The 27101-nt window shown below is 39.4% G+C and overlaps 1 protein-coding gene across 6 annotated transcripts in view; it reads left to right on the top strand.

Annotated features, from left to right (window-relative positions):
* Positions 1–27101, top strand: part of TAFA1 (TAFA chemokine like family member 1) — a 682241-nt gene that overhangs the window by 565166 nt on the left and 89974 nt on the right. For 5 of the 6 annotated variants that reach the window (XM_064496325.1, XM_064496324.1, XM_064496326.1 and 2 more), the window contains one exon: positions 16591–16731. In XM_064496325.1, the coding sequence (XP_064352395.1) occupies positions 16591–16731 (141 nt within the window). The remainder of the gene's footprint in view (positions 1–16590; positions 16732–27101) is intronic. The other variant, XM_064496327.1, reaches the window with a different exon arrangement.

The following is a 27101-nucleotide window of genomic DNA, read 5'->3' as shown; positions in this document are numbered from 1 at the left end:
TGGCATTATGCTGTGTATTCAGGATAACATGATCAATGACAACAGATACAGTCCCTTCCTCACAGAGCTTTTTACTCACTAGAGGAAGAAGTAGACAATAATAAAAGTATTGACAAACACATGTAAATTCTCAGTTATGGGTGTGCTGAAGTGGGTAAGACTCCGAGAGTCTAGAATGGGAGGGAGGAGATGTGAGTGACCTAATAAAGGAAGTTAAGGAAGGTTTCACTCAGGAAGTGGCATTTAAGGTGATACCTGGTTCAGTTTTGGCACCTACCATAGGATCCTGCATGTAACGAAAATTACAGAAAAGAAGGAAGGATAATTGCAGAAAATCTTCTCACTGCCTTTAGTATGACTGTACTTCATGCCTCTTTTTATTTCAAGTGGTAGGAAATATAATACAAACAATAAATAAAAAAGGCATGAACTGGCTAAAGTTCGGCTTTCGGCTTCAGGCACAGCTGTATCAAATAGCACTGACGGCGGTAGCAGGAAGTGCTCCACTTTCCCACTTGGCCTCCCTCTTTCTTGATTCCATTCATCTGCATGCTCTTCTATCATGGTCCTGAGGTAGTGGCAAGCTCCAGATTTGCTTTCTTTCATCAAAAACACTTGCAGGAAAAAATTATACTTTCCCAAGAATAAATGGTTTACAATTAGATCTCACTGTGTATGGCTTGAGCTAGGTACCAGCCCTTGTAGCGATCACTTGGTCACTAGAGAGTACACAGTCCACTTAGCTAGTCTTGAGTCTTGTACCCTTTCTTGGGTCAGAGGTAGAACCAGTAACTTCAAAACTCCGTGAGCTGAGAATGGGGAAGAAGGCAGTGAAGCAGCCACTGGTTGAAGTGGGAGTGTTTGCTGGGCAGGTAAAAGAACAGGGGCCTACTGCAGAGTAGAAATGATGAATGGCATTAATAGCTGCCACAGATGATGATGATGATGATGATGATGATGATGATGATGATGATGATGATGATGATGATGATGATGATGATGATGATACTGAGAACAAACACTTATTTTGTGGGTTTTTTATTATTCTTACCCATGCAAACTCATTCTACATTCCTAGCATGCTGAGAATTTATCCAGCCTGCTTTACCCAACCCAGAAGGCAAAACTGGCTCTGTGGTTTGAAATTAGTGAGTATGAGATTCCCAGAGAGCAGGGCTGGAGTAGGACTAATATCCTCCCTTCAGCCTCCAAGTCCACCCTGCGTGCCCCAGTGCTCATGCACTCGTGCAAACATACCTCCCTTAGTGCTGACCTGATAGAGCAGATCCATTAAATGAAGTTCATTTCCAGTGCAGATAGTCCCAGGTAGCTTAACGTCTGCCTGGTGGCCAGACTCAGTGATTTTGGATGGCCTTAGACTTCTGATCACATCCATGCAGCTAGGGAGGAAATGAATCCTTGTTTATCATCTTGATAAACGAGTCCCTTTCAATGCCTCCGGACGCTTTATGTAACTCAGCAGAGTCAAATACTATTAAATTGTCATCACTGTCAAAAGAGAAGTAATAAGTTTTTCTACCTGAGTCATAGTTAATGACTTCTACAATGTGTAACACAAATCAGAGTTTCTGTTTGCCTTCTTTTCCCCTAAATATGTGTTTTCTGATCTCCCTGGCGGTGGATGTGAGGCACAATCTCATGATATAAAGAAATACAGACTTTCATGATTACCTCTCAGCTAAACCAATAAAACACCAAGATGACATGGCCAGATCCTTGGCTTGGATGAAGTTTATGCACAGAGGAGGAAAGTAAGCAGCTATATCTCATTCCAGTTCTTCATGGAAGGCATCGATTTGAAAGATTGCATTTCACGGGGGAAAGCCTTGGAATGGTTCCACCCTAGTTATCATTAAACATATTTACAGAAGTTACTTAAGCACTCTTACAGGGGTACTACCCCTCTTTTATTCTCATCATCTTAAAGAATAATCCATTAGTCAGATTGGGCTGTATTAAGCTGCAATAACAAACCACCCCCAATTCTCATTGGCTTAAAATAATGAAGGTTTGTTTCTTAACCAAGCAACGTGCCCATTGCGGTTCATCAGTGGGGTTGTGTTTGCAGGAGTTTGCCAGGAACTAGAACTGCTGGAGCAGCAAATATCCAAAATAGCAGTGGGCAAAATACGGTCCACAGGCCACATCTGGCTCACCATTTGTTTTTTATAGCTCATGAGCTAAGAATGAACTTTACCTTTTTTAAAGGCTGGGAAAAAAATCAAAAGGGGAATATTCTGTGACATCTAAAAAAGCACATGAAATTCAAATTTCAGTTTCCATACATAAAATGTTATTGGCACACAGCCACACCTTTTGTTTATATGTTGTCTGTGGTTCCTTTCATGTTCAAACAGCAGAGTTTGGTAGCTGCCACAGGGACCAGATGGCCAAGAAAACCAAAGATTATTTTCTATCTGGACCTTTAGGGGAAAAAGTTTGCTGATCCCTGATCTGAAATACCTGGGTTGTCACACCCACAGGAAGAGAGCCCTGGAGAGTCTTCCACAAGGAATTAAATGCTTGGCATTAAAGTGACACATCAGTTCTTTTAACACAGAAAGAGTCACATGGCCCCACTCCCACAAGAGGAGTAGGAGCTGCCATAAGCCCAGGAGCAGCAGAGCCAGAGACAGTCATTGAGAAGCCCTAGTAGCTACAATAGCGAAATTTGATAACAGCAAGAATATTCATTGCAAACCCTTGATTGTCCTTATACTTTAGGCTCTGTTCTAAGTGCACTGCAGGACTGTGCAACACATGATCCTTACACCTCATCACGAAAGGACTCTTATTTTCCCCATTGGATAGATGAGGAAACTAAAAATAGAAAGTTTACATGATTTTCCTGAGATAATATGGCTCCCAAAGGGTGGAGGCAGTATTTAAATCCAGGCAATATGGCTCCAAAATCCAATCTCACATGCTATGCTTTTAACCATTCTACCACACACAGACCCTCTAGGACTTACACAAGCCCCAGCCATTGGGACCACTTCCTCACAAAACCCTTAATTATAGAATCCAGTAGACACAAGCAAAATACTAATTTTGGTGTTTGTATAAAAGATTTCCATAATACTTAATAATTCACATAGAAGTTTAAGAGTCATCAGACCATAGACGGAAGTGAAAGCTAATGTTTATGGATTTTCATGTGGTTCTCCTGTGGGTACCAAAAAGGACTTAGAATTTAAGATCAGCTTATGACTCAGTGAGAGGACCCCCCAGGGGACATCAGACCCTAAAATGAAAGTGCTTCTTTCAGGGGATAGTATTTTATAGCCATTTCTCCCTCGATTATCTCAAATTATATCTTGATCTTCTTGTCTTTGCTTCTAAGCTAACTCGGGAGTGTTGTTCCATGAGCATGTATTGCTGTTTAGCTGGAAGGGAAAATGTCATGAAATAATTATGGTGTTTAGGTGATGGATTTCAAATCATCACATTGCCTGCTGTCCTTTTATGTTTTTGTAATGGAGTTTGTGTATTATCATCACCCATGTTCCTTTTAACATCCATTACTCTTACCCGTGGAGGATAATAGAAGAACCGCATTTTAAGAGAATTTTTTGAAGTTTATGAATATTATTGGGCTTCTTCTCAGAGTGTATTCCCTTCTTGTATGCCATTAAATAAACATAGAATAAAAATGAATAACGCATAAGAGTAGATGAGGCAAAGATGCAAAGTAGAAAGCATATTAGATCACCCACCACTGCACAAACAGTTCAGACATCTGATGAGAGGGTCCTAGAGCTTGAAAGCTGAATGCCTCCATTTTCCAGCCTTTCACAGTTCTGTCCTTCTATCACAACTCACATCAGGTGAGACTGCCTCCAGCGTTGTCTATGAAACTGGTTTTCATTTTTTATGTTAACAATGAGAAGAATGTCAGCTCTTATTTATAGCATACCTACTGTGTGCTGCTCAGCGTGTTAATTACTGTTAATACACAATCTCTAACCCTCACAACATTTCTTAAGTTAAGCATTTTACCTACAAGGGACCAGGGCTTAGAGATTGCATCTTGCAAATGATGTTGATTATTGGAGATACCATTTAAATATGAGCATATTCAGCCTTTCATGTCAGTGTTTCAGGTGATGTTAAAGAAACTAGCATAGGCAGAAGTGAGGTTCCTATAAAATAGGGTTGCCTGTTTCTTTTCAAGAAATTCTTTGCATATCGTTTTCAGCCTTGAAGGCTCGCAGTGGAAAGGGAAAACCTGAAAAACATTCCCCCAGCTGCATCAGTGACGTCGGGTTAAGCATAGAGCTGGGAGAGATCCAAGTAGGATTCAAGTTGAGGATGTTGCACCCCACTGGGGAACAGTGGACAGAGCTATATTCCTAAGCCTTGTTTCATTCCAACTCTTTGCCTAATCACAATAATAGAATTCAGTTTATTTATTTTAGATCATCACCCAGGGAAGCTGAAAGGCACTGATACTGTGATTTAGTTTCCAGAAACTCACATCAACATCCAGGGTGAATGTCCCACTTTTGAGGTAGTAGCATCCCCTTCAGTTATTTCAGTGGCCACTCTGCCTTTCAGTGGCTTTCCCTACTGGGCAGTAAATCATTTCGATGATCGTATTAATTTGCAGTGGACTGAAGGCAAATCCAGATCAGGCAAGCAAATTTGGGGGTAGAAAACAGACAGAAGGAGATGTTAAATTTTCAGCCTCACTTTACCAAACATTCTCAGGCAGATCTGAGAATAGCACCAAGCCAGTCTGATAGCCAAAATATTACTTGGGTTCCCCTCCCTAATGCTATCCAAGGCACCCTCACTGGAGGGGAAAAAAAAAAAAAAAGTAAGAGTTCTGTAGTATTTAAAGAACAGTAAAGATTCAATAATGTTCTTCTTGTAACCCCACTGGTACATCTTTGAGTAAAAGATGCATTATTTCCGTGTTGTTAGAGCAGGTATTAAAAATGATTTCCACAGTAGAGTTTGAACATATCCTATGTTTAAGTCATTTTCTTCTTTAAAAACTGTTAAGGAAAAATCTGGGAGATGCGTGTTGGTTTTATTGTGGTAGACATTAATTTTAGCAATCTTATCTTGGGAAGAGTGAAGTGTAAGCGTTGTTTCTCCATCATTGGCCTGGGCTGAGAGTAAGGAGATGGGGGTGGGAAACGGACCATGCTGGTGAGGAGAGTCCGATTTCTTTCCCCTGATAATCCTGATCTGGTGATAACGATAATGCTGTTAGTAGTATTACTAACAGCAGAATATCTCTCAACACCTGCTCTGAGCCAGGTACTATTATAATTACTTTGCCTGTACTTATTCAGTTCTCATACCCATTTAGTCCTCAAAACAACCCTAATAAGTTAATGCTATTATTACCCACATTTTACAGAGGAGAACCCTGCGGCAGAGAGTGGAGAGTAATATAAAGCAGCCAATCTTGGACTTGCACCTTGGGGGCCTGACTCTACAATATTGTATTTTATTCATTATGCTATACTGCCTCAGACATGGCTGTCCAGCCCAGAATTTGCTTCTTTTCCCCACATTTGTTTATCCTCCATCTACGCCAGAATCCTAGAATGGAGGAAATGGCCGTTTGTTTAATCTCGAGCGTAAACAAATCAAGCAACCATTTTGCCCTCCTCAACCAAGACATGCTTAAAGATCCATTAGTGTCTCTCTTGTCAATGATTTACAAAGACACTTGGAGCTTCCTTCCAGTCCATTGGGTCAATAAAGCATTTTTAACACAGTCTTAAATATGCATTTCTGACATCCGCTACAATAGACTCCAAGAGAGCTATTTATAAGGCCTTGATCAAGAAGGCCTATAAAAGTGAATCTCAAAAAACCTGTGCTTTTTCTTACACATAACAGCTTTTAAAGAAAGGGACCATTTGCAATAAAGTGAAAAATGCAAGGATCCAAATAATCACGTCAATCTTAACATGCCTTAATCACATTTTATTCATTTCCTCCAAAAGTTGGTCTCGACTACATGCAGATATATCCTGGCTTAACTATTAATGAGGATCGAAGTTTCCTTATGGTTCCTCTTAATTGCTATTTCATTTTCCAGTCATTTCACTTAGAATGAAAAGCTTTTCCTTTGTACATTTTGGCTCTCCCCCAAACCCAAGCTCCACGTTGATTTTTCAAGAAGGTGTATTAGAAGGTCACTTCTTTGCAAAGCTACATTTATCATTCAAGCTCATTTTCTGAAAAGACCACATAATAGATACTCAGGAAAGGTTCCCCAGAGGGGATTAATTTATACTCAGTCTTTCTTCTCTCATCTTCCCTTCTCTTATTTTTTTCCTTTCTTCCTCTTTCTTTCCCCCATCTCACTCTTTCCCTTCCTTCTTTCTTCGTCTGCTGCTTCCATTTCTCCTTCCTTCCATCATTCAGTCATTTAATTATTCAGTAGTGTAGCAAGTATGTCAATGTCTACTATTATGCCAGGCACTAGGGATAAAGAAGTAAAGAAGATGTGGTCCTGGCCACCATGAAGTATCCAGCCCAACAGGATGGACAGGCAGTGAACCAGGCATTCCAATTAGGAGACATGCTTCTAAAGAAAAGTCTGGGTTGCTTAAGAGAACATACAGTGAGGGGCAAAACCTAGTCTTTGGGGGAGAGTTTTATTCAACAGATATTTGCAGACCAGACATGGACCCAATAATGAGAATAGAGCGGGGAAGCAGAAAACTTGCTGTTCTTACCCTCTACAAGAAAAGCAAAACATTCTTTAAAAGTCCAAAATAATGCCTTGTGAATATTATTATGGGATAATTATGAGATTGTAGCAAGTGGATCTAACTTATAGTATGATTTAAGGAGACCATCTAAAGAAGACCTGAATAGTGAGTACAGGAACCCCCACCCCCACCCCCACCCCCACCCCCCCTACACACACACCAGATACGGAGTTTAGACTTACATTAGCTTCTTTTTAAAGGGGTAGATCTCTTCCATTCCAACTTTGCCTTTTCCCCTAGGATCTTCTTTCCCAGACAACTTGGCGATGTGATCATTTCGAATTGCTTAGCTATGCTTGGTCACGGACCTGAAACCATCAACACCAAAATATACTATTGAATGTCAAATTCCCTGGCAGATGAAAAGGATGAGACATTAGCAGCCTCCCACAAGTGTCCATTTTTAAACAGTTGACCCAGTTTCCTGCTCAGAGCAATCCAGTCGGTTGGTATAAGCTCTTTCTATTAGATGTCCATTTGGGGGCAAACTGTTTTATGATGCCAACCTTCCACATTTTAGCTCTCTCCCTACCAGTCATTCCTAATCTCATCTTCCTCTTCCATCATGGCATATAGTTGTCATCAGTGGGGACTCTTTTTAAAAAGAAATGTTATCTCTAGCAATTCATCTTTGTGCTTCCTCCCTTGAATAGGGCCAGACAGTAGTGCATGGACCTGGGAAGGAGGAATCACTGCTGGGAGCATTTTGGGCTTGGCTTTTTTTTTTTTTTTTTTTTTTAACTTCTCAAGCTCAGAGAAAGTTGCTGCTGCCAGAAATAATCTTGAAATGCTGTCTTTTTTTTTTTTTTTTCCTTTTTGGATATTAGAAACTTTCTCTTCCTGTTAAAAATAGGTTTTGATAATGTACTCAGAGTGCTGACAAATCCAAGAAAAAGAGCAGGCAGGAAAGTGGAGAGCTTCCCCGGGGAGCTTCCCTGCAGGGACTCACCCATCACCATCTGGGAGAATGTGGGCAAAGGGAGTGTGAAGCAGAGTGACTGCTTTAAAATTTTGTGATGGAGGAAGAACTGTCCACCTAACACATCTAACTCTTCCTGCTTGCCCACATTAGCCAGATAATTACTGCATTTGCCTTCTAACCTGGAAGAACAATGGGACCTCTTATACGGCTAGCTGTAGGGTAGAAGGCTAATTTCTTATATTTTATCTTAGATGTCTTTTCTATAGACAAGGTGAAGTGATACTACGAACAACAACCTGGGAAGTCTGAATAGTACGGACAAACTCCATACTGGCTTGTGCTTTATGACAGATTCTCCACCATTAGCTAGTCGGTTAGCTCACCTGTCTTCTTTGCTGGGTCTACAGATGCTGTGTGAAATCCAGAAAAGAACTGAGTTTCCAGGTAATCCATAAGCAAAAAAGGAAAGCACAATTTTCTGAGCAACTTAAATGACTTTGCTCTGAGAGGCCATAGATCATCTTGAAATCGTCTTGACTTGGATTGAGATAAAATTTAGGAATGGACTGGCATTGGCGCCAAAGAAGAGTCTGAAAGGCATTTACATGACAAATATTATCATTATCATTTTGCAATAACCTTGACAGTTAGGTTTGAAAGGACAGTTCACAAGGTTTTTTTTTAAATGCAGATAAAATAATTTTAAAGGAATAATTTTCTAATGCCCAGAAAGGGTTATGACAAACCTAACTCTTCCCTTTCAGGGAGGACAAGGCTGGGGCACATCATGATTTCCAGTTGCCATTTTCAAGCAAACAGCTAATGAGGACAATAAGTAAATAAGCCTACAGTCAGTTCCAGAGGTCTTGAAAAAAAATTTATCCCTGTGGTTATTCTAGAAGTCCAGAATTTTATTTCTTTGCACAGAATTTGATCAGTCTTTCATTGTAAATGTGGGCTCCTGATAAAGCTATGAAGTTTAAGAAAAAAAACAACACATAGAAATTGGAAGTGGAAAGTAGACCTTACCAGCTCACTATCCACTACAATGCCAAAGACATCCAAACTTTTCAAGAAACAGTCAGTCCCATTTCATTTGATTGTGCAATATTCCATGACAGATTTATAATTCATTTTTCATCTTGCTCAATCATCCATCCAGCCATCGTACAAATACTTGTCATTTGATACTAGCTTTAGAGTTGATCATCCACTCAGTACAGTTGTTTTTACTTTTTCCTTAGCAGAGGAATCTCTTGAAAAGATTACACTGAATATTAAAAACAAAATACTGAAAGGACTATACCAAATGTTAAAATAAACATTTAAATAAAACATTGAGGTACCATACAGAATATTAAAAATAAACTATCCAAAGTTACTTTGTCCTTTCTTCTGGTAGATTTAATTGAGCCCCCTCAGATAATCTGTGAAGCCCTGCTAGGAGTAACTTGAAAACTTCGGATCAAAGGACTGCAGATGTGAACCTTTTCCTACCAGAGATCTGATTTTTTTTTTGTCAGTGGACCAGGGTTTTGTAGTTAGGATAAACTGAAAGATAAAATTTCTCTGACTGTGGCTAGGTCAGTCACAAATATAAAGCTTGGGAATCTGGAGATGTGGGTGTGATGGGCCAATCAGATTTTCTCAATGGCAGGGATCTCTGGTCCTCTGAGACCTGGTTCTGGTCTCCACGTGGGGGTACCTGAGCAGCAGGTGTAATTGAAGCCATAGTTCAACTTGTCAAGACCAGATGAGCTTGTTATTTAGAGCAAGGCGTCTCTGGCTTCCAGTGTGCAGATCCATCATCCATGAGCCTGCGGAAGATGTGGTCTGGGGTCATTGACTTTATATACAAGGTTTTAATGAAAATGGAGCGCTTGTCAATTTGCAGTCACTGAGCTCTTTTCAGAGAAATGGCAGTGTGTGTGCCAGGATGGGACTGGGGACAGAACACATACATGGGGTCAGAGGATCTGGGTTCTGGTCCAGATGGTACCAAGTACTTTCTAAGTAAAATGTGGGCAGATGTTTAAGCTGCTCTTAATCTCAATTGCCTCCTCTGTAAAATGAAGGTAATCATAATCTCATTGGGCTTTTGTGAGCATAAAATAAATGGAAGGTTTATACAGCATCTACCATGATGTCAGTGACATGGTAAATAGTCAATAAATGGTTAATTCCTAGAACACTGTTATTAACACCATTAGTTTGGTGTCTTTGTCATTTGGCTGCTTTAAGCCTGCCTGCTCACTGATAGTCCTATTGCTATCTTTGAACAATTTTGCAGATTAAATGAAACACATATTAAAAGTACTTTTGAAATCCTAATAACAATATGCCAGATAATGTGTAATAAGGAAAACAGTAAGAATCCTTGTCATTGGGGAAATTACATTGCAGTGGGGAACACACAATGAGTATAATAATAGATTATATACTATAATTGAAAGTTTCAGGTATCCTGGTGACAGGGTGGGGATGGCACAGAGCAAAGCGAGATCCTGGGTTCTGGCTAAGGGAATTACGATTTCAGTAGGGTGGTCAAATGTGTCTCTGATGAAATGACATTTCGGAGAACAGGTGGAAAAGGCTAGAGGGAGCCAGAGATCCACTAGAAGAGTATCCTAGGGGCTACATAGTTCAACCTGTCAAGACCAGATGAGGCTATTATTTAGAACGTCACCTCACTGGTTTAGAGCATCCTTCAAGAGGGATCATGCCTGCCATGTTCAGGCAATAGCCTGCAAGGAGACCAGTGTCCCTGTAGCAGAGGGAAGGAGAGAAGGGGGGAAGCAAGTGAGGTCAGAAACACTGTGTGGGGAAGAGGGGCAGGTTGAACACTCAACCTTTTACCTATCCTAGGCAAAGTGTCAGATCTCCTTTTGCAAGTTTTTCATCAACAAAGAACGACTACTTGTGATAAGATACAAAAAAGTATGAGTTTGGAGTCCAACAGAACTGGGTCACACCTGTGTGATTCTGGGCAAGTTTTTCCACCTCCTTTTTATCTGTAGAATAGGGATAACACCTTGTACAGTTCTGGGGAGGTTCATAATTAATGGAGGCGAGGGGCCAAGTACAGCTTCCAAGTCGGAGCTCACTACATGGCAAGGAGCACTGAGATGACACAGTTCTGCTGACTCGTCATCACACCAGGGCGGTGAGAAACTGGCTATGGGCCTCCGGTGGCCACTTCGTTGTCTGTATTATTCAACTCAGTCAATAACTCAGATGATCTGGTGTGTCTGTCACCGTGTCTGCTGGCTTGACTGTAAATCAGATGAGATTCAAGTTACATCCTGGGAGTGTTCGTATGCCTTGTGCATTTTCAATCATAAACGTTGCTCCAGTCTTGTATTGAAGCGAAGTGGTGACTTTAAAATTGGTGGTATTTTCATGAAGTATAGAACTAGCTATTACTGACTTGACTGGGGGCACTTGTAGCTGACAATTAGAAGCTAAAGCAACATGATTGCCGGTGTCTGGGTTAAAGAGTGAATGTGTGGTTAGCCCTGCTGTTCCATTAACTGTCAGCCCAGTGATGGGCAGGTGGTGAGAGGGAGATACTCTTCCTGTGACCCAGGTTCAAGCCTGCTTCCTTCCTGCTGAGAATTGTGCAGTGGCCCTTTGTTTCTTCTGCTTCACCCTCCTAGAGCAATATCACTCTAGAGCAATATCCAGATCACATCAGCCCTTAACTTCATAGTCCCCACTGCCAGAGACTGGGTTCTCTCCCTGGAGAAGGAAGCCCTCTTCCATTTAATCCATGTCAGGTCCTCAGTTCCATCTATTCTAATGTATTCTTTAAAGTGCCATGACTGGCTCCTTAGAGAAACGGCTGGTTCTAGGACTGGGGCAAGAAATATACAAGATTTGCCAAGAGGACCTCATAGGATCAGAAAGTAAGGAAGTGCTAAAAAAAAAAAAAGAAAGAAAGAAAGAAAAAAAGAAAGAAGACGACACAGAAACCAACTGGAATAATGGCCAAAGGTGGACGATTTTGAGCAACACAACACAAAACATAGTATTTGATTATGACCCAAAGTATAAATAAATATCAATGAGCCATGAACTCATACTGATGTAAATGATTGAATAAATAAATGAGTGGGAGAAAAAAGACCAGCTGCCATGCAGAAGAATTCCCAATCATGGTAGTGGATACTACAACCTCATGGAAGGAGGTGGAGGTGGAGCCTATCTCTCTGTTCTCTAAGGCTGGGCTACTCACAGTGACCTCCTTCCAAAGAGGACAGTATGGAGAGTGGGGAAGGAGGGAAACTTAATGATGGAGAAATCTGGCAAGCACTACCTTGGCCAAGTCATCAAGGTCAACATCAAGAATGATGTTATGTTGATAATACGTACCCTTGATATGACGGGAAGAGAATGGTACTTTACCTCTGTGGTCTTCCTCCAAAAGCACATAACCGGAGTCTATTCATGAGAAAACCATCAGATAAAGCCCATTCAAGGGAAATTTTATAAAATGCTTCACCAACACTGCTCAAAACTGTCAAGGCTATCAAAAAAAGAAGAAATGTCTGAGAAACTGTCATGGCTAAGAGGAGCCTAAAGAAATAAGATGACTACAATTAGTGTGGTGTCCTGAATGGGTCCTGGAACGGTAAAGGACGTCATGTAAAAGTGAAGGAAATTGGAATGAAGCCTAGACTGTAGTTAATAATAATGTATCACTAGCTGTTCATTAACAGTAACGTATGTAGCATAGTAATATTAATGGAATAAAAATAGGAAATATGTAATAAGGTGTGGCATGTATGGAAGCTCCCAGTACTATCTTCCCAATATGTCTATAAATCCAAAACTGTTCCACAATTTAAAGATTATTTTAAAATAATGCACCAGCTTCTCACATTAGTGAAATGCTCCCCCTTCATCGTCCCCTGTTGAAGCCCTATCTTTCAACTCCTAATTTAAGAAGCCTTCTTAATTCTTCAAAAATCAAATGGGTCTTCCCATCCTTCAGTGTCCAAAGACCTTGATACTTAACATTATGGTGTTAATTTTCGTTAATCGACTTATTCATTCAGACAACAGTTACGGAGTACCCACACCAGTTTTTTTTTTCTTTTCTTTTTTTAAACATTTTTAATTGATTTATAATCATTTTACAATGTTGTGTCAAATTCCAGTGTAGAGCACAATTTTTCAGTTATACATGAACATATATATGTACATTGTCAAATTTTTTTCTCTGTGAGCTACCATAAGTTCTTGTGTCTATTTCCCTGTGCTATACAGTATAATCTTGTTTATCTATTCTACAATTTTGAAATCCCGCCTGTCCCTTCCCACCCTCCGCCCCCTTGGCAACCACAAGTTTGTATTCTATGTCTATGAGTCTGTTTCTGTTTTGTATTTATGCTTTGTTTGTTTTTGTTTTTGTTTTTAGATTCCACATATGAGCGATCTCATATGGTAGTTTTCTTTCTCTTTGTGGCTTACTTCACTTAGAGTGACATTCTCCAGGAGCATCCATGTTGCTGCAAATGGCATTATGTTGTCGGTTTTTGTGGCTGAGTAGTATTCCATTGTATAAATATACTACATCTTCTTTATCCAGTTATATTTCGATGGACATTTAGGCTGTCTCCATGTCTTGGCTATCGTAAATAGTGCTGCTATGAACATTGGGGTGCAGGTGTCATCCTGAAGTAGGGTTCCTTCTGGATATATGCCCAGGAGTGGGATTCCTGGGTCATATGGTAAGTCTATTCCTAGTCTTTTGAGGAATCTCCATACTGTTTTCCACAGTGGCTGCACCAAACTGCATTCCCACCAGCAGTGTAGGAGGGTTCCCCTTTCTCCACAGCCTCTCCAGCATTTGTCATTTGTGGATTTTTGAATGATGGCCATTCTGACTGGTGTGAGGTGATACCTTATTGTAGTTTTGATTTGCATTTCTCTGATAATTAGTGATATTGAGCATTTTTTCATGTGCCTATTGATCATTTGTATGTCTTCCTTGGAGAATTGCTTGTTTAGGTCCTTTGCCCATTTTTGGATTGTGTTGTTTGGCTGTTTCTTACTAAGTCGTATGAGCTACTTATATATTCTGGAGATCAAGCCTTTGTTGGTTTCATTTGCAAAAATTTTCTCCCATTCCATAGGTTGTCTTTTTGTTTTACTTATGGTTTCCTTTGCTGTGCAGAAGCTTGTAAGTTTCATTAGGTCCTATTTGTTTATTCTTGCTTTTATTTCTATTCCTTGAGTAAACTGTTCTAGGAGAACATTTCTGAGATGTATGTCAGATAATGTTTTGCCTATATTTTATTCTAGGAGGTTTATTGTATCTTGTCTTATGTTTAAGTCTTTGATCCATTTTGAGTTTATTTTTGTGTATGGTGTAAGGGAGTGTTCTAGCTTCATTGCTTTACATGCTGCTGTCCAGTTTTCCCAACACCATTTGCTGAAGAGACTGTCTTTATTCCATTGTATATTCTTGCCTCCTTTGTTGAAGATTAGTTGATCAAAAGTTTGTGGGTTCATTTCTGGGCTCTCTATTCTGTTCCATTGGTCTGTATGTCTGTTTTTGTACCAATACCATGCTGTCTTGATGACTGTAGCTCTAGAGTATTGTCTGAAGTCTGGGAGAGTTATTCCTCCAGCCTCTTTCTTTCTCTTCAGTAATGCTTTGGCAATTCTAGGTCTTTGATGGTTCCATATAAATTTTATTATGGTTTGTTCTAGTTCTGTGAAATATGTCCTGGGTAATTTGATAGGGATTGCATGAAATCTGTAGATTGCCTTGGGCAGTGTGACCATTTTAACAATATTGATTCTTCCAATCCAAGAGCATGGGATATCTTTCCATTTTTTAAAGTCTTCTTTAATTTCCTTCATCAGTAGTTTATAGTTCCATACCAGTTATTGACGACAGGGCTGTGAGGAGACAAGCAACAACCTTGACCTTGACTAAACTTACAGTTGGCCTAGGGTCACAGACATGTGGTCACAGTTGTGTGAGGAAGTGTGTAGCATGCTCAAAATGAACAGTGGTGGAAGTGAGGAGATATCCTTTAAGAAACTGACCTTTGCAATCACTTGAAAGGAGAGTTAACTGAGTAAATGCATTAGAGTTGTGGGTGGTGGCTGGAGGGATGGGACATTGGAGAAATCCTATTTGCAGAGATTATGGGGCATAAAGTGGGATGGCATCCCCAGAGAAATATAACATTCATGTACCTGGATATTACCATTATTGGGAGAAGATACGGCCTCTGTGTCAGGCTCAGGGCTAACCTCTGTACACGTTATCTTGGTTTATACTCACACAACCCTATGAGGCAGGGTTATTATTATTTCCATTTTATAAATAAGGAAACTGAGGCACTTAGATTGTAAGGGGAAGAGCTGAGATTCAGACTAAACAGGCTGATTTCAAAGCCCCAAGTTCTTTCCTCCTGCTAAGGGAGGCAAAATTAGTCTGCCTTAAGTCAGATCTTGTGAGTGTTCCCTTCATATTAAACCAGGGCTTTTCAATACTGTTGACATTTTGGGCCAGATAATTCTTTATTGGGGGTGGGGGCTGTCCTGTGCATTTTGGGATGTTTAGAGGCATCCCTGACCTCCACCCACAAGATGCCATTAGTTCCCATTCTCCACCAGTAATGACAATTAAAAACATCTTCAGACTTTGCCACATCTCTTTGGTGGGGAAGGTGAATAGCAAAATTACCCCATACACCGCCCTTGAGTTGAAAACCACTGTTTTGCACTGTAAGGTCTCAGGACAGGATGGAGTTAGTTAAGTTTCTTCTTTCCCTCCTCTCTTCTCTTCTTCCTCTTCTTTTTTCCAGTGTTTCCTAAGGGCCCACCATGTACAGGCTGGAGACACATCCCTCATAGTTTATAACCCAGTCACTTGTAGACCCAGTAACAAATGCTTGAGGAATCACTGTCAACTGAATCCTTAATGCCAGGAATCCTAAATGTTATGGGTGCATTCTTGTCAAATGGAAAACATTCTTCCTGAATCCAAACTTGATGTTGAAAAAGTCAATTCCTGATTTCGGATCACTTGGAGTATCTAGTGTCCCTGGAGAACTGGCTTACCTGCTGTCCTGCAGGTTGAGAAGCTGCATGTGAATCTCACCAGCCTTTAGACAGGTCAAGCAAAGCAGCTGCTAAGAGCCTAGCAGAGAGTGGCATCACTGGGTTGCCAGTAAATGCTGTTGGATGCATAGCTGACCTGTAACAATTAGGTGAAGCCATGTGCCTCGGTCTGTAATTTGAGATTCCATTTAAAGCACTTACTGATTTTCTCCAGTGATTCTTTCCAACACTTTTGGATGAGATCAGGATTGGGGAAATGACTCCCCAACTAGATCTTCTATTCAACCCCCTTGACAATGAGCAGTCACTGGGAGCGAGAGCTCATTTCTGGGCAGTTTTCTTGCCACCGTAGGTTCTGTATCACTGGCATGTCAGTTGCTTGTCATTAGCAGGAGCTCAGAGAATTCTAAATGCAAAGATAATGCAGGGGTGAGCCCCCAAAATATAACACATTTAAATCTGATAGCATCTTTATTTGTGTTAGCTCTAGGCATTCTCTGCTCCACTGCCTCTCAGTATACACAGCCTGGAAGTGTCATCTCTTGATGGCTATTTGTTGGTGCTCTCTGTTGTCTTTAAAGTGTAATGTTGTAATGCCTATCTTCTCTGAGATTACACGTATCTTGTATATAATCTTGTATACATGTGTATGTACGCATGTATCTATATGTTACACTGAGGCAGAGTGGGAGAGAATCCCATGGTAATTGTGCTTCCTGGAAACTATTCCCTCACTTTCTCCAACCCCTCTACACATACCCTGACAGGCCTGAATGACCCCTAAAGTATTTCTAATCAATGTCCTGATTCTCTCTCTCTTGCCAGAAGGAGGGACGTGTGAAGTGATAGCCGCACACAGATGTTGTAATAAGAACCGCATTGAGGAGCGGTCACAAACAGTAAAGTGTTCCTGTCTACCTGGTAAAGTGGCTGGAACGACAAGAAACCGACCTTCCTGCGTCGATGGTAAGTAGCTGGTTTCACGTGTCTCTCTCGGTGTTCGCCTACATCTTCACCATGCATAACACATATGTTCTGTTTCATCTGAATATGGTTCAGGATAATGAAGGAGGTGCACCCAAAGGGCTGGAATGTTATACAAGTGCAGGCCGTCGGCACAGAGGTTGAATTCTTGTTTCTCTGGAATTGGCTTGTTCAAAGAGCTGTACTGAGAAGATAATGCAAAGGAATTTTTTCAAGTCAGTAAATTTGAGGGTCCAGTTCATTTGGGAATTGACTTTGGATTGAGGTTCTATGTAATGGTGATGATAATGGTAGTAAAGGTAATAATATCTAACATTCATTTGACACATATTTAATGAGCATTTACTCTATGCCTGGCACTGCTCTGGATACTTCCCATACATTCATGAACAGATAGAAGTGCCCTGAGGGTTCACCATGTGCCAAACCCTGTCCTAAACATTTCTCATGTACTGTTTTATTTACTCATCCTCACAATACCATCTTAGTTATCTATGGCTGTATAACAATTTACACCCCTCTCCCCCCAAATTAGCTGCTTTAAAGAGCAAACATTGTGTCATAGTTTCTGTGAGTCAAGGATTCAACTTAGCTGGGTGGTTCTGGCTCAGAGTTCCTTCTGTGTTTGCAGTCAAGTTCTGAAGGCTTGACTGATGCTAGAGGATGGTGTTGAGATGGTTCCCTCACATAGCTGTTGGCAAGTGGCCTTAGTTCCCTGGTGCATGGAGCTCTCCAAAGGAGCTTGGTGTCCTCACAAGATGGCAGCTGGCTTCCCCCAGAGCGAGTGATCCGAAAGAACAGAATAGATGCCACAGTGATCTAATCTTTTATGACATAACCTCAGAAGTTACCCTTCACTATTTTCACAATATCCTACTGTTTATACAAGGTAGCCGTATCTCTCCAGCATGGGGGCAGAGGACAAAGTCTTAAAGACCTGGAGACAAAGATCATTGGGGCAGATACATTTTTCTCTCCTATTTTAAACATGAAGAAACTGAGGCTTAGGAGAGTAAAGAAATGTTCCATTGGTCCCCTGACTGGTCAGTTATAGCTCTACTAATTCTTGAGATGAAAGTAACTGATTCTAATACTGAGTCTTGACCACCATCTTTAAGACAATTTATATGTCCTGTCAAACAGAGTCCAAGTTTTAAGGAGATCACAAGTATCTCTCCCCATCTTTATCTTTCATAATTTTAGAGCCAAACACGAGTTGATCTTCAAATTCTTCAGTAAGAGAATCAGAATTCAGAAGCAGCGTCTCTCGTTCAGGTCACAGCAGGAATTAGAAGCTAAGTCTCTTGCCTTAGGGTCCACTGTTACACTTCTAGCTATAGGTGGGGAAGGGTACCTCCTAGATCAGCTCATGTTATGTGTTTTCACTATACATTATTAGGTGATTAGAAGGGAAGCCCATTCAAGCTGTACCAAGAAAGGAGAAAGTTATATTTTTTAAAGAAAATAGAAGAATCCTAGGAAACCCAATTATAAGAAATCCATCCAAACCTCATACATTGTTCAGGTAGCTGTCATCTTGTTTTCTTTGTTGCTGATCTTGGTTTCCCTCATTCTCCTCTGTGTGGACTGGTTCCCTCTTCAAGGATCTTAGCTTTTATTCCCCCACACCTTAGGGGTTGGTGTGAAGCTTTTATCTCAGTGGTACCAACTCTGATCTCACTCAGCACCAGGGTATTGCCAAAGTATATTTGACTCACTTCCTGTGTCTTAAGTGCCTTTTCCAAAAAGATTAAATAGGATTGACTCAGCTTGGGTCACATGTCAATCTTTGCCCAATTAACTACAGCCAGAGTGACATATGACAAACTCTGGGAAGATCAAGCTTAAAAAAAAAAAAAAAAAAAAGCTGAAAAAGCCGGATTTAAGGATACACTGTGACCAGCAGTTCTTAATCAGGGAAGTTCTCAGAGGTCATTTGGCAATGTCCGGAGACGAGTTTTGGTCTAGACACTGGTTAGAACTAGAGGGATGCTACTGGCATCTGGCGTTTAGAAGCCAGGCAAGCTGCCCAACATCCTATAATGCACAGGACATCTCCTACAATAAAGCATCACCCAGCCCTTGATGTCAGTTGGGGAGCCGAGGTTCAGAAACTTGCACAATAGTTATTTAGTGTTCTAGATCCCAGTCAGCACACTGAGGCACCTCCACTGCAGGGAAGCCAGGCAGCTGCACTAGAAAAGTCATTTCATCCTCTGACAGGAGGACGTTCTTGGCCCTAAAAGCCAATAAACATTATAAAACCATGATGATTTCTCCTCTTCTCTGCCAAAGAAGGCATTGTTTCTGTTAACTCTAAATCCCCATTTTGCTTCCAGCTCAGTTTTATCACTAATGATCTAGAAATAGAATTGCCTTCAGGATTTGGCTGCAAGACACAAAAAGGGCTGCACTGTCTTTGCTGGCGGAGGGGGAAGTGGCATCTGGCTCTAAGTTTCTCTGGAAAGTTAAGCCACATGTTGGTAACATTTTGTCTCTCAGAACAAGTTTGACTTTGGAAACTCTGAGCCCTTTAATGTGGTGGGTGTAGGCAAGAGAGCTGTTAATCTCTATCTTCCAAGCAAAAATCTATACAGTGTAGAGTATTCTGTGGCCTCAAGCAGTTTGTCATTTCCATAGCATCCCACTCTTCCAGGATCTTTGAATCCATTGGCATATGTGGGCTTTGATCAAAATTGTTTTTATGGTCTAGATCTCTGAATGCAAATTAAATATGAAGTGGGTATATGACTTAATTCCAGTGTAGTTACGAAGATCACGAACTGTGAAATTAGATAAGAGTGGAACCTCAGCTGTAGCAGTTACTAATAGAGTGACCTTGGGCAAGTCACATTTGTTTCCTAACCTTTTTCTTCATCTGTAAAATGGGGATAATTGTTTCTGCTTCATAACGTTGTGGTGAGGACTAAGGAAAATTATCTGTACAATGTGCTTTGTATAATGTCTGGTTCCCATCAAGTATTCACTAACCCACAGTATCAATTTCCTATCATACTAAGAAGCGTGGGTGATGTTTAGAAGCAGACATTATTTTATGAAGTTTTGTTTCACGTTAACTTAACACATTGGCATTTTAGCCACCATCTTTTCTTGGAATTTCTTCGAACCAATTCCCCTGGATATCACTAAAGATCCTAAGTCACCTTCAGCAATGTGTGCTCATTATCAGAATTTTGAAAAACACAGAAAAAATCCATACATGAAAATCACCCATGATATTACTGCTCAGAGATTATCATTGCTTTGTAAGAAGGCATGTACATGTCCTTCAGGGTTTAACCCATCATTGAAGAGAAGCTCACATAGTAGGTGGTTCTGTTGAACTCAAATGTTACAGTTTCCTTTTCTCAACAGCTTGTTTCATTTAATATATGATGAACATTTTCCAACTTAGTACTCTTAAAAACATTATTTTTAATAGCTATATAAGACTTCAAGGGTGGATACACCACCATTTACCGAATTAGCCCCTCACTTTGGCACATTTATGATGTTTCATGCATTTCCCTTTCTCATCTTAAAAATGGGTAGGAACCAGTTTCTCTCCATGACAGCAGCGGACAATCCATACACCACATTTGTCCTAAACATGTTCTGGCCTACATAGTGCATTTCCCATGGTGAGTGTTCCAATTGCTGTTATTTGCTTTCCTCTGAAATTGCAGTTCAGTTGCTTTTTATGTTGTTTCCAAAAAGAGAGAAACAGCTCTGATTTAAAAAAAAAAAAAAAAAAAACCCTTATAGTGGATTGTTTTAAGATTCAAAACCTGAGATGAGATTATTTTAAGTGGGACATAAATTTTGAAGTATAATCCTAGCAACAATGTATTCAAAGGTATAATAGGTGATATTTGGAGAAAATTTTAAGTAGTGGACTTTTAGTTTAAAAGTGATATTCTACTACATAATAACTGAAAATACCAAAAATACACACTCGACACCTTAAATTTTGGCACAGTCATTTCTAAATATTTTAAAAAGCGTTATATCCTTGGATGTGTGCCTAGCACTATTCTGAGGGAATATGGGTTGTTAGACCCTCATTCTCACCATGTCATCTTTTATTATTTATTCTATAACTCAAAATACATAGTGGGGGGGCACCTTACTCAATATCTTTGGTTGAGACCAACTGAAAATTTAATGTACAGTTTTTCTGTAATCTCCAGTTACTTTCCAGGGACTAGATTTAAAATCAAAGACTCGTAAACAAGACAATGATGACTCTCAAACATAATTATTTATTTAAGGGAAGAATTTTTTTCCAAGCAGATGATGTAAAACAAACAAAAATAAATTTCTAGGGGGCTTGTGAAGTAATGTTTTCATTATTCTAATTGATCTATGATGGCATAAAAAGGGTACCAACCTCAAAGTTTTAAAAATAATGGAATATAATTATAAACAGTTACCATAATAGTAATAAAAATAATGGGTAACATTTTCTCAAGGGCTTACCATGTACCATTTTTCCAAGTCCTTCAAGTCTTGTTTATTCATGTACTTCTAATTCCAGCCCCACAGGGTGTATGTAGCCTTCTATTTTTCCCACTTTACTTTCCAGGAAGCTGAGGGTAAGACTTGGTGACTTGCTCAAAATCTTATAGCCGGTTTGAGCAGAGCTGGAAGGTCTCACTGGGCTGTCTGACTCCAGGGACTCCATTTATCAAGTGGGGGCAAATCAGGGTCTAACGTAAACTCATGTCATATTCCAAAGGCTTACTTACAAGGTGCCAAAATATCTGGGTGAGAAGAGAAACAAAGCCCAGCCATTACTTTGGGCAATACCTGCCCCATCCCTTTCTGTGTTTTAGAGATGGTTGATTGATTGCCCTTCCTGAGGTCATTGTCACTGAGTAATTAGAAGCATTTTTGTTTTTTTGGTTTTGGTTTTTTAAACTGAAATATAGTCAGAATGTGTCAATTTCTAGTGTACAGCACACTGTCCCAGTCATGCATATACATACATATATTCATTTTCATATTCTTCATTAAAGGTTATTACAAGGTATTTTATATAGTTCCCTGTGCTATACAGAAGAGATTTGGTTTTTTAAATCTGTTTTTACTTATAGTGGCTAACATTTGCAAATCTCAAAGTCCCAAATTTAGCCCTTCCCCCTAGTAACCATAAGATTGTTTACTATGTCTGCAACTCTGTTTCTGTTTTGTAGGTGAGTTCATTAGTGTCCTCTTTTTTTCCTTTAGATTCCACATATGAGTGATATCATATAGTATTTTCCTTTCTCTTTCTGGTTTACTTCGCTTAGAATGATGAGCTCTAGGGCCATCCATGTTGCTGCAAATGGCATTATTTGATTATTTTTATGACTGACTAATATTCCATTATATATATATATATATATATATATATATATATATATATATATATATATATATCTCACAACTTCTTTATCCAGTCATATTTTGATGGACATTTAGATTGTGTCCATGTCTTGGCTATTGTATATACAGCTGCTATGAACATTGGGGTGCACATATCTTTTCAAATTAGATATATACCCAGATGTGGGATTGCTGGATCATATGGTAAGTCTATTTTTAGTTTTTTGATGAATCTCTATACTGTTTTCCATAATGGCTGTATCAAACTACATTCCCATCAGTAGTGTAGGAGGGTTTCCCTTTCTCCACAGCCTCTCCAGCATTTGTCATTTGTGAACTTTTGAATGATGGCCATTCTGACTGCTGTGAGGTGATACCTCATTGTAGTTTTGATTTGCATTTCTCTGATAATTAGTGATATTGAGCATCTTTTCATGTGCCTATTGGCCATTTGTATGTCTTCATTGGAGAATTGCTCATTTAGGTCTTCTGCCTATTTTTGGATTGGGTTGTTTGTTTGTTTGTCTTTGTTGTTGTTGTTATTAAGTTGTATGAGATGTTTATATATTTTGGAAATTAATCCTTTGTCAGTCACATCATTTGCAAATATTTTCCCATTCCCTAGGTTGTTGTTTTGTTTTGCTTATGGTTTCCCTTGCTGTGCAAAAGCTTATAAGTTTAATTAGATCCCATTTGTTAATTTTTGCTTTTATTTCCATTGCCTGGGTGGACTGCCCTAGGAGAAATTGCTAAAATTTATGTCAGAGAATGTTTAGCTTATGCTTTCTTCTAGGAAGTTTATTGTGTCTTGTCTTATGTTTAAGTCTTTAAGCCATTTTGAGTTTATTTTTGTGTATGGAGTGAGGGAGTGTTCTTACTTAATTGAGTTATATGCTGCTATCCAGTTTTCCCAACACCATTTGCTGAAGAGACTGTCTTTCCTCCATTGTATATTCTTGCCTCCTTTGTCAAAGATTAATTGACCATAAATCTGTAGGTTTATTTCTGGGCTGTCTATTTTGTTCCATTGATCCATATGTCTGTTTTTATACCAATACCATGCTGTTTTGATTACTGTAGCTCTGTAGTATTATTCAGTGTAAACTGTGACCATTTCAATGACTCTGATTACCAGCAAATTTTACCTGGTATTCTTGTCTTCTTACGCTGGATTGCCAGCCAGAGGGAGCAACAAAAAGAGATCAGCTTATATCACAAAACTTTCTTACCTTCACAGCTATGGAAATTCCAGATTATTTTGTCTTTAACCATAAGTATACCTTGAATATAATGAAAAAGTCATCATGCTTCTGGATATTTATGTGAAGAAAAAACCCACAATATATCAGGATACTTTGCTTCTCATTTATCATACTTAGCTTCCAAGATAAGAGTGAAAGAGACAGCAGGAAAAATACACAAAGATGTAGACCCAGGAAGGCAGACAGAATTATAGGGAAGAAGACCTGTAGTCAGTGAGATGGAGGAATGTACAAAGAGGGGCATGAGAACAAGAAATCAGAGAGAAAAGGATAACAGAGAGAGATAAGACAATGGATGCTTAGAAGGAATATTAAAACACCCATCCATAAAATGACTTCATTCATTTTTTCCAAACAACTTGTTTATATTCAGTCGCATAGTGTATAACTAATTTTAACAAAATAAAATGTATTTGGTAGGTTGAGACTTCAATTTTTTTCAAGTGACATTGTATGAGATTCTAGTATCAGAATCCCTACAAAGATTGCCTCTAAAGATTGCTGCTTTGGAAAATACATAATAAAATTTTCTTGACTGCAGACCATTGTATTCCCTAGAGACAGCCATGATGGAGAAAAAGGGTTGAGAACTGAAGGGAATTTGAAAGTCAGCAAGAGTTTTCTGTAGACTAGCATGAAATACATATGAGAAACACTGCGTATAAATGCCTTCTTCTTAGCCTTCTAAAACATGATAGCATATTTAAGACTCTGAGAAGTGCTGCAGACAAGGAACTTGTAGAACTTCAGAGCAGTATTTCACAACCTTTTGGACCAGAGAACCTTTGCATACTTAACACTTATTTATATCCTGCAGACCCCATGTTCCATGAAATGGACTTTGGGCCATGCTGGTATTAGACCATATGGACTTTGTTTTTATTTCCAGAAATATTTTTTTAAGTCTTCTGAATCTAGCTTATGATTCCTCTGCCCATAGCTCAGTCTTTTTCTTAAGACTGGCTGACCAAAAACTGCACAATGGGTCCTGGTAGTAATGTGATTTATAGTATCTCAGTGATGTGTCAAGCTCAGCTGCAGTTTGGAAATCATCTAGAGACCTTCCAGAGAAATGCAGTATGAAAAAGCTTAAGCCCTTATTTTTATTCACAGTTATTAAATGTTTTACGGGACAGGGAAGATGACCTACTTTGGTTCTACCATTTGTTACTTGTCATCCGCAGGCAATGAAATACCAAGATAATGAACTGCTGTGGTGGCTCAGGGCCACATGCCACAGTAGCTGTCTCTGGTCCCTTCATGACTATCTCTGAAACTTGCCTTGTTCTTTCAAGGCAAACTCTAGCTTGTTCAGTGGACAGAATACTGATTTCAGCTGGTTTCATCGATAGGCATTGCTGAAAGGAGATTCTGTTGTTCCTATTAGAAGAGGATCTTCTATAGCATCATTAATGAGATCATGGCATTTCCAGGCATAATTTCTGAATTATATATAAATTCTCTTTTGCTCCCCTACTTGGTACCTCTTCTCACCCAGGTATGTAAGGGATCCAAGTCTGAATTAGGAGATGGAAGGAGGGGAAGGATATATAAGAACTGAGGAGGCTTTTTAGACTATCTAATAGAAAGCCTCTCTGTTCCTTGTTGTAATAAAGAGAATGGGAATTCAGCTTGAGATATTCGCATAATTCCAAAAGTGGACATTACTTTTTTGTTGTTGTTAGCTTAAAGCAGTAGGTTCCAACTGATATCCCACTGGCAGAAACTAACCTCAGGCTTGTTCCTTAGGCAGAGTAATGGAAAATTTGACCTTGCGTGCTCTTAGATGGGACAATCCAGTTTCCTGCAGGCCTCACCACTCCCTATTACACACTTGGCTCTGGCACAATAATGCCTGATCCCTGAAGACAGTGGAATGTATGGTTCCTAGTTCACAGAGTCATTTTCCTACTATTCTCAAGTTAATAAGGACATTAATTTGTTGGGAAAAAGTCTCCTCTTTGATATAAAAGTAATAACCTGGTGTAAATGGAAATATATATATATTTATGTATGTGTATTTATATATATATATATACAAAAACAGCAAAGAAAGGATAAAAATAAGGGTAATCCTCCTTCTCCTCCTCTTTCCCACTGGTCTTCTCACATCTTAATTGCCAGAGGGGAACCATCATTACTAGATTTCTGTGCATCCATACAGATGATATTTATGCACATGCCAGCCTCTGGATACACACACATAAAACTCAGTAAATCCAAATGATGTCATATTATTAAAAAATTATTAAAAAATGGTATATTTTTTAGCATTAGGAAATATCTTGAACACTTCACTCTTTCAATGAAAGAATGGCTGGTAAACATGGAAAAAAACGCTCAACATCACTCAAGTGAAGAAATGTAAATTAAACCCTGAAGTGTAATGTTTCATCAGTCAAATATGTGCAGAGATGAAACGTTTGGTAATACCCAGCATTAAGGAGGGAGGGGAGAAAAATTACATATAAATCATACTCAGTGATAAACGGCTTGCAAACTCAATTAGTTAGCCACCTTTCTTTATTTGGTTCACTGAAAGGGGAGAAGATAAATAGGAAATTTTGTGATGAGTCTGAATGTTTGTGGAACATAGTACAAATCACATACATTGTAAGTCTGTACAGTGACTTTATTTAGCCTCAGTTCTTGTACGTATAATTCACTGCATTTCCTCAGCGTGATTGGGCTCATGGATCTAGACATCACCTAAGAAAATGTCTAAGAATTTTGATGTCCTTTCCAGTGGGAAAACTAAACATGAATGTGCATTTATTTAGTGCATATACTTAGACCTAAATATAGGAAGTCCCATTGCAAAGCCCATCTACATAGTCACTCGAGAAATAAAAAACTCTATGCACAAACATCTCATGGTATGTATGTTGTGTGTGTGTGTGTGTGTCTGTGTGTGTGTGTGATTATAGTGCAGCACATCCCAAATCTTTGTCGATTATCTAGTAGGAATTTACTTTGTTACACAGAATTCCAAAATCATCAACAGGAAATTTTCCCTAACATAGCTCCAAAGTCATTGGTTTCCATTTATCTCCAAAAAGCTTAATGTTTTCAAAGACCTGTTTTTGTCAGATACGAGAGCACTTTTAATCAATTTTTTTTCAGAAATGGGGGAAGATGTTCTAAATCTAAGGAGTCAGCTCCTCAGCCCTCTAGCTGGGCTCCAGCCTAGATAAGGCAAGATTTCAGGGTTCTGTGTTATTAATGTGCTGTCCATATGAATAACGAGGAAGGCTTGTGAATTATTTCACCCTTCTAGTAAAATCTATAGCCCTGTCCTTCTGCAACAGCACGGGAAGCTGCTGAGGATATTGGTCCATTTCTCTGTGGAAGATTCTGATAACTTCATCTAAGGAGGTGGTAAAACTTACGTCCCCTTCTGAGGCCTGTGTAGAAATTGATGCAGATGAATAACACTTTGAAAAATAACACTTTAAAAAGTTCTTCCATCCTCTCAAGCTCCTTGAATTTTTGAGGGCCTACTGTTGGCCCAAACAGCAAGACAAGAAAACCCACTAACCAGGGAAAACAGAGGCCCAAATATTTAAGGTTTATATTCAGAGGCCATTCAGAAACTCATCTAAAATTGAAGGATTAGGTTATTTTTTTTTTTTTTGCCCCCAAACTAATATGGATGCTGTGAGTCCAGGGAGGGAGAAAAGAAGGACCACATGGGTAGGAAAACTGTGATTCACTGGAGCAAAG

This window comes from Camelus dromedarius, chromosome 17 (assembly GCF_036321535.1).
Source record: "Camelus dromedarius isolate mCamDro1 chromosome 17, mCamDro1.pat, whole genome shotgun sequence".
Taxonomy (NCBI): Eukaryota; Metazoa; Chordata; class Mammalia; order Artiodactyla; family Camelidae; genus Camelus; species Camelus dromedarius.
The sequence above is the reverse complement of the archived record's forward strand: the minus strand, read 5'-3'. Positions and strand labels throughout refer to the sequence as shown.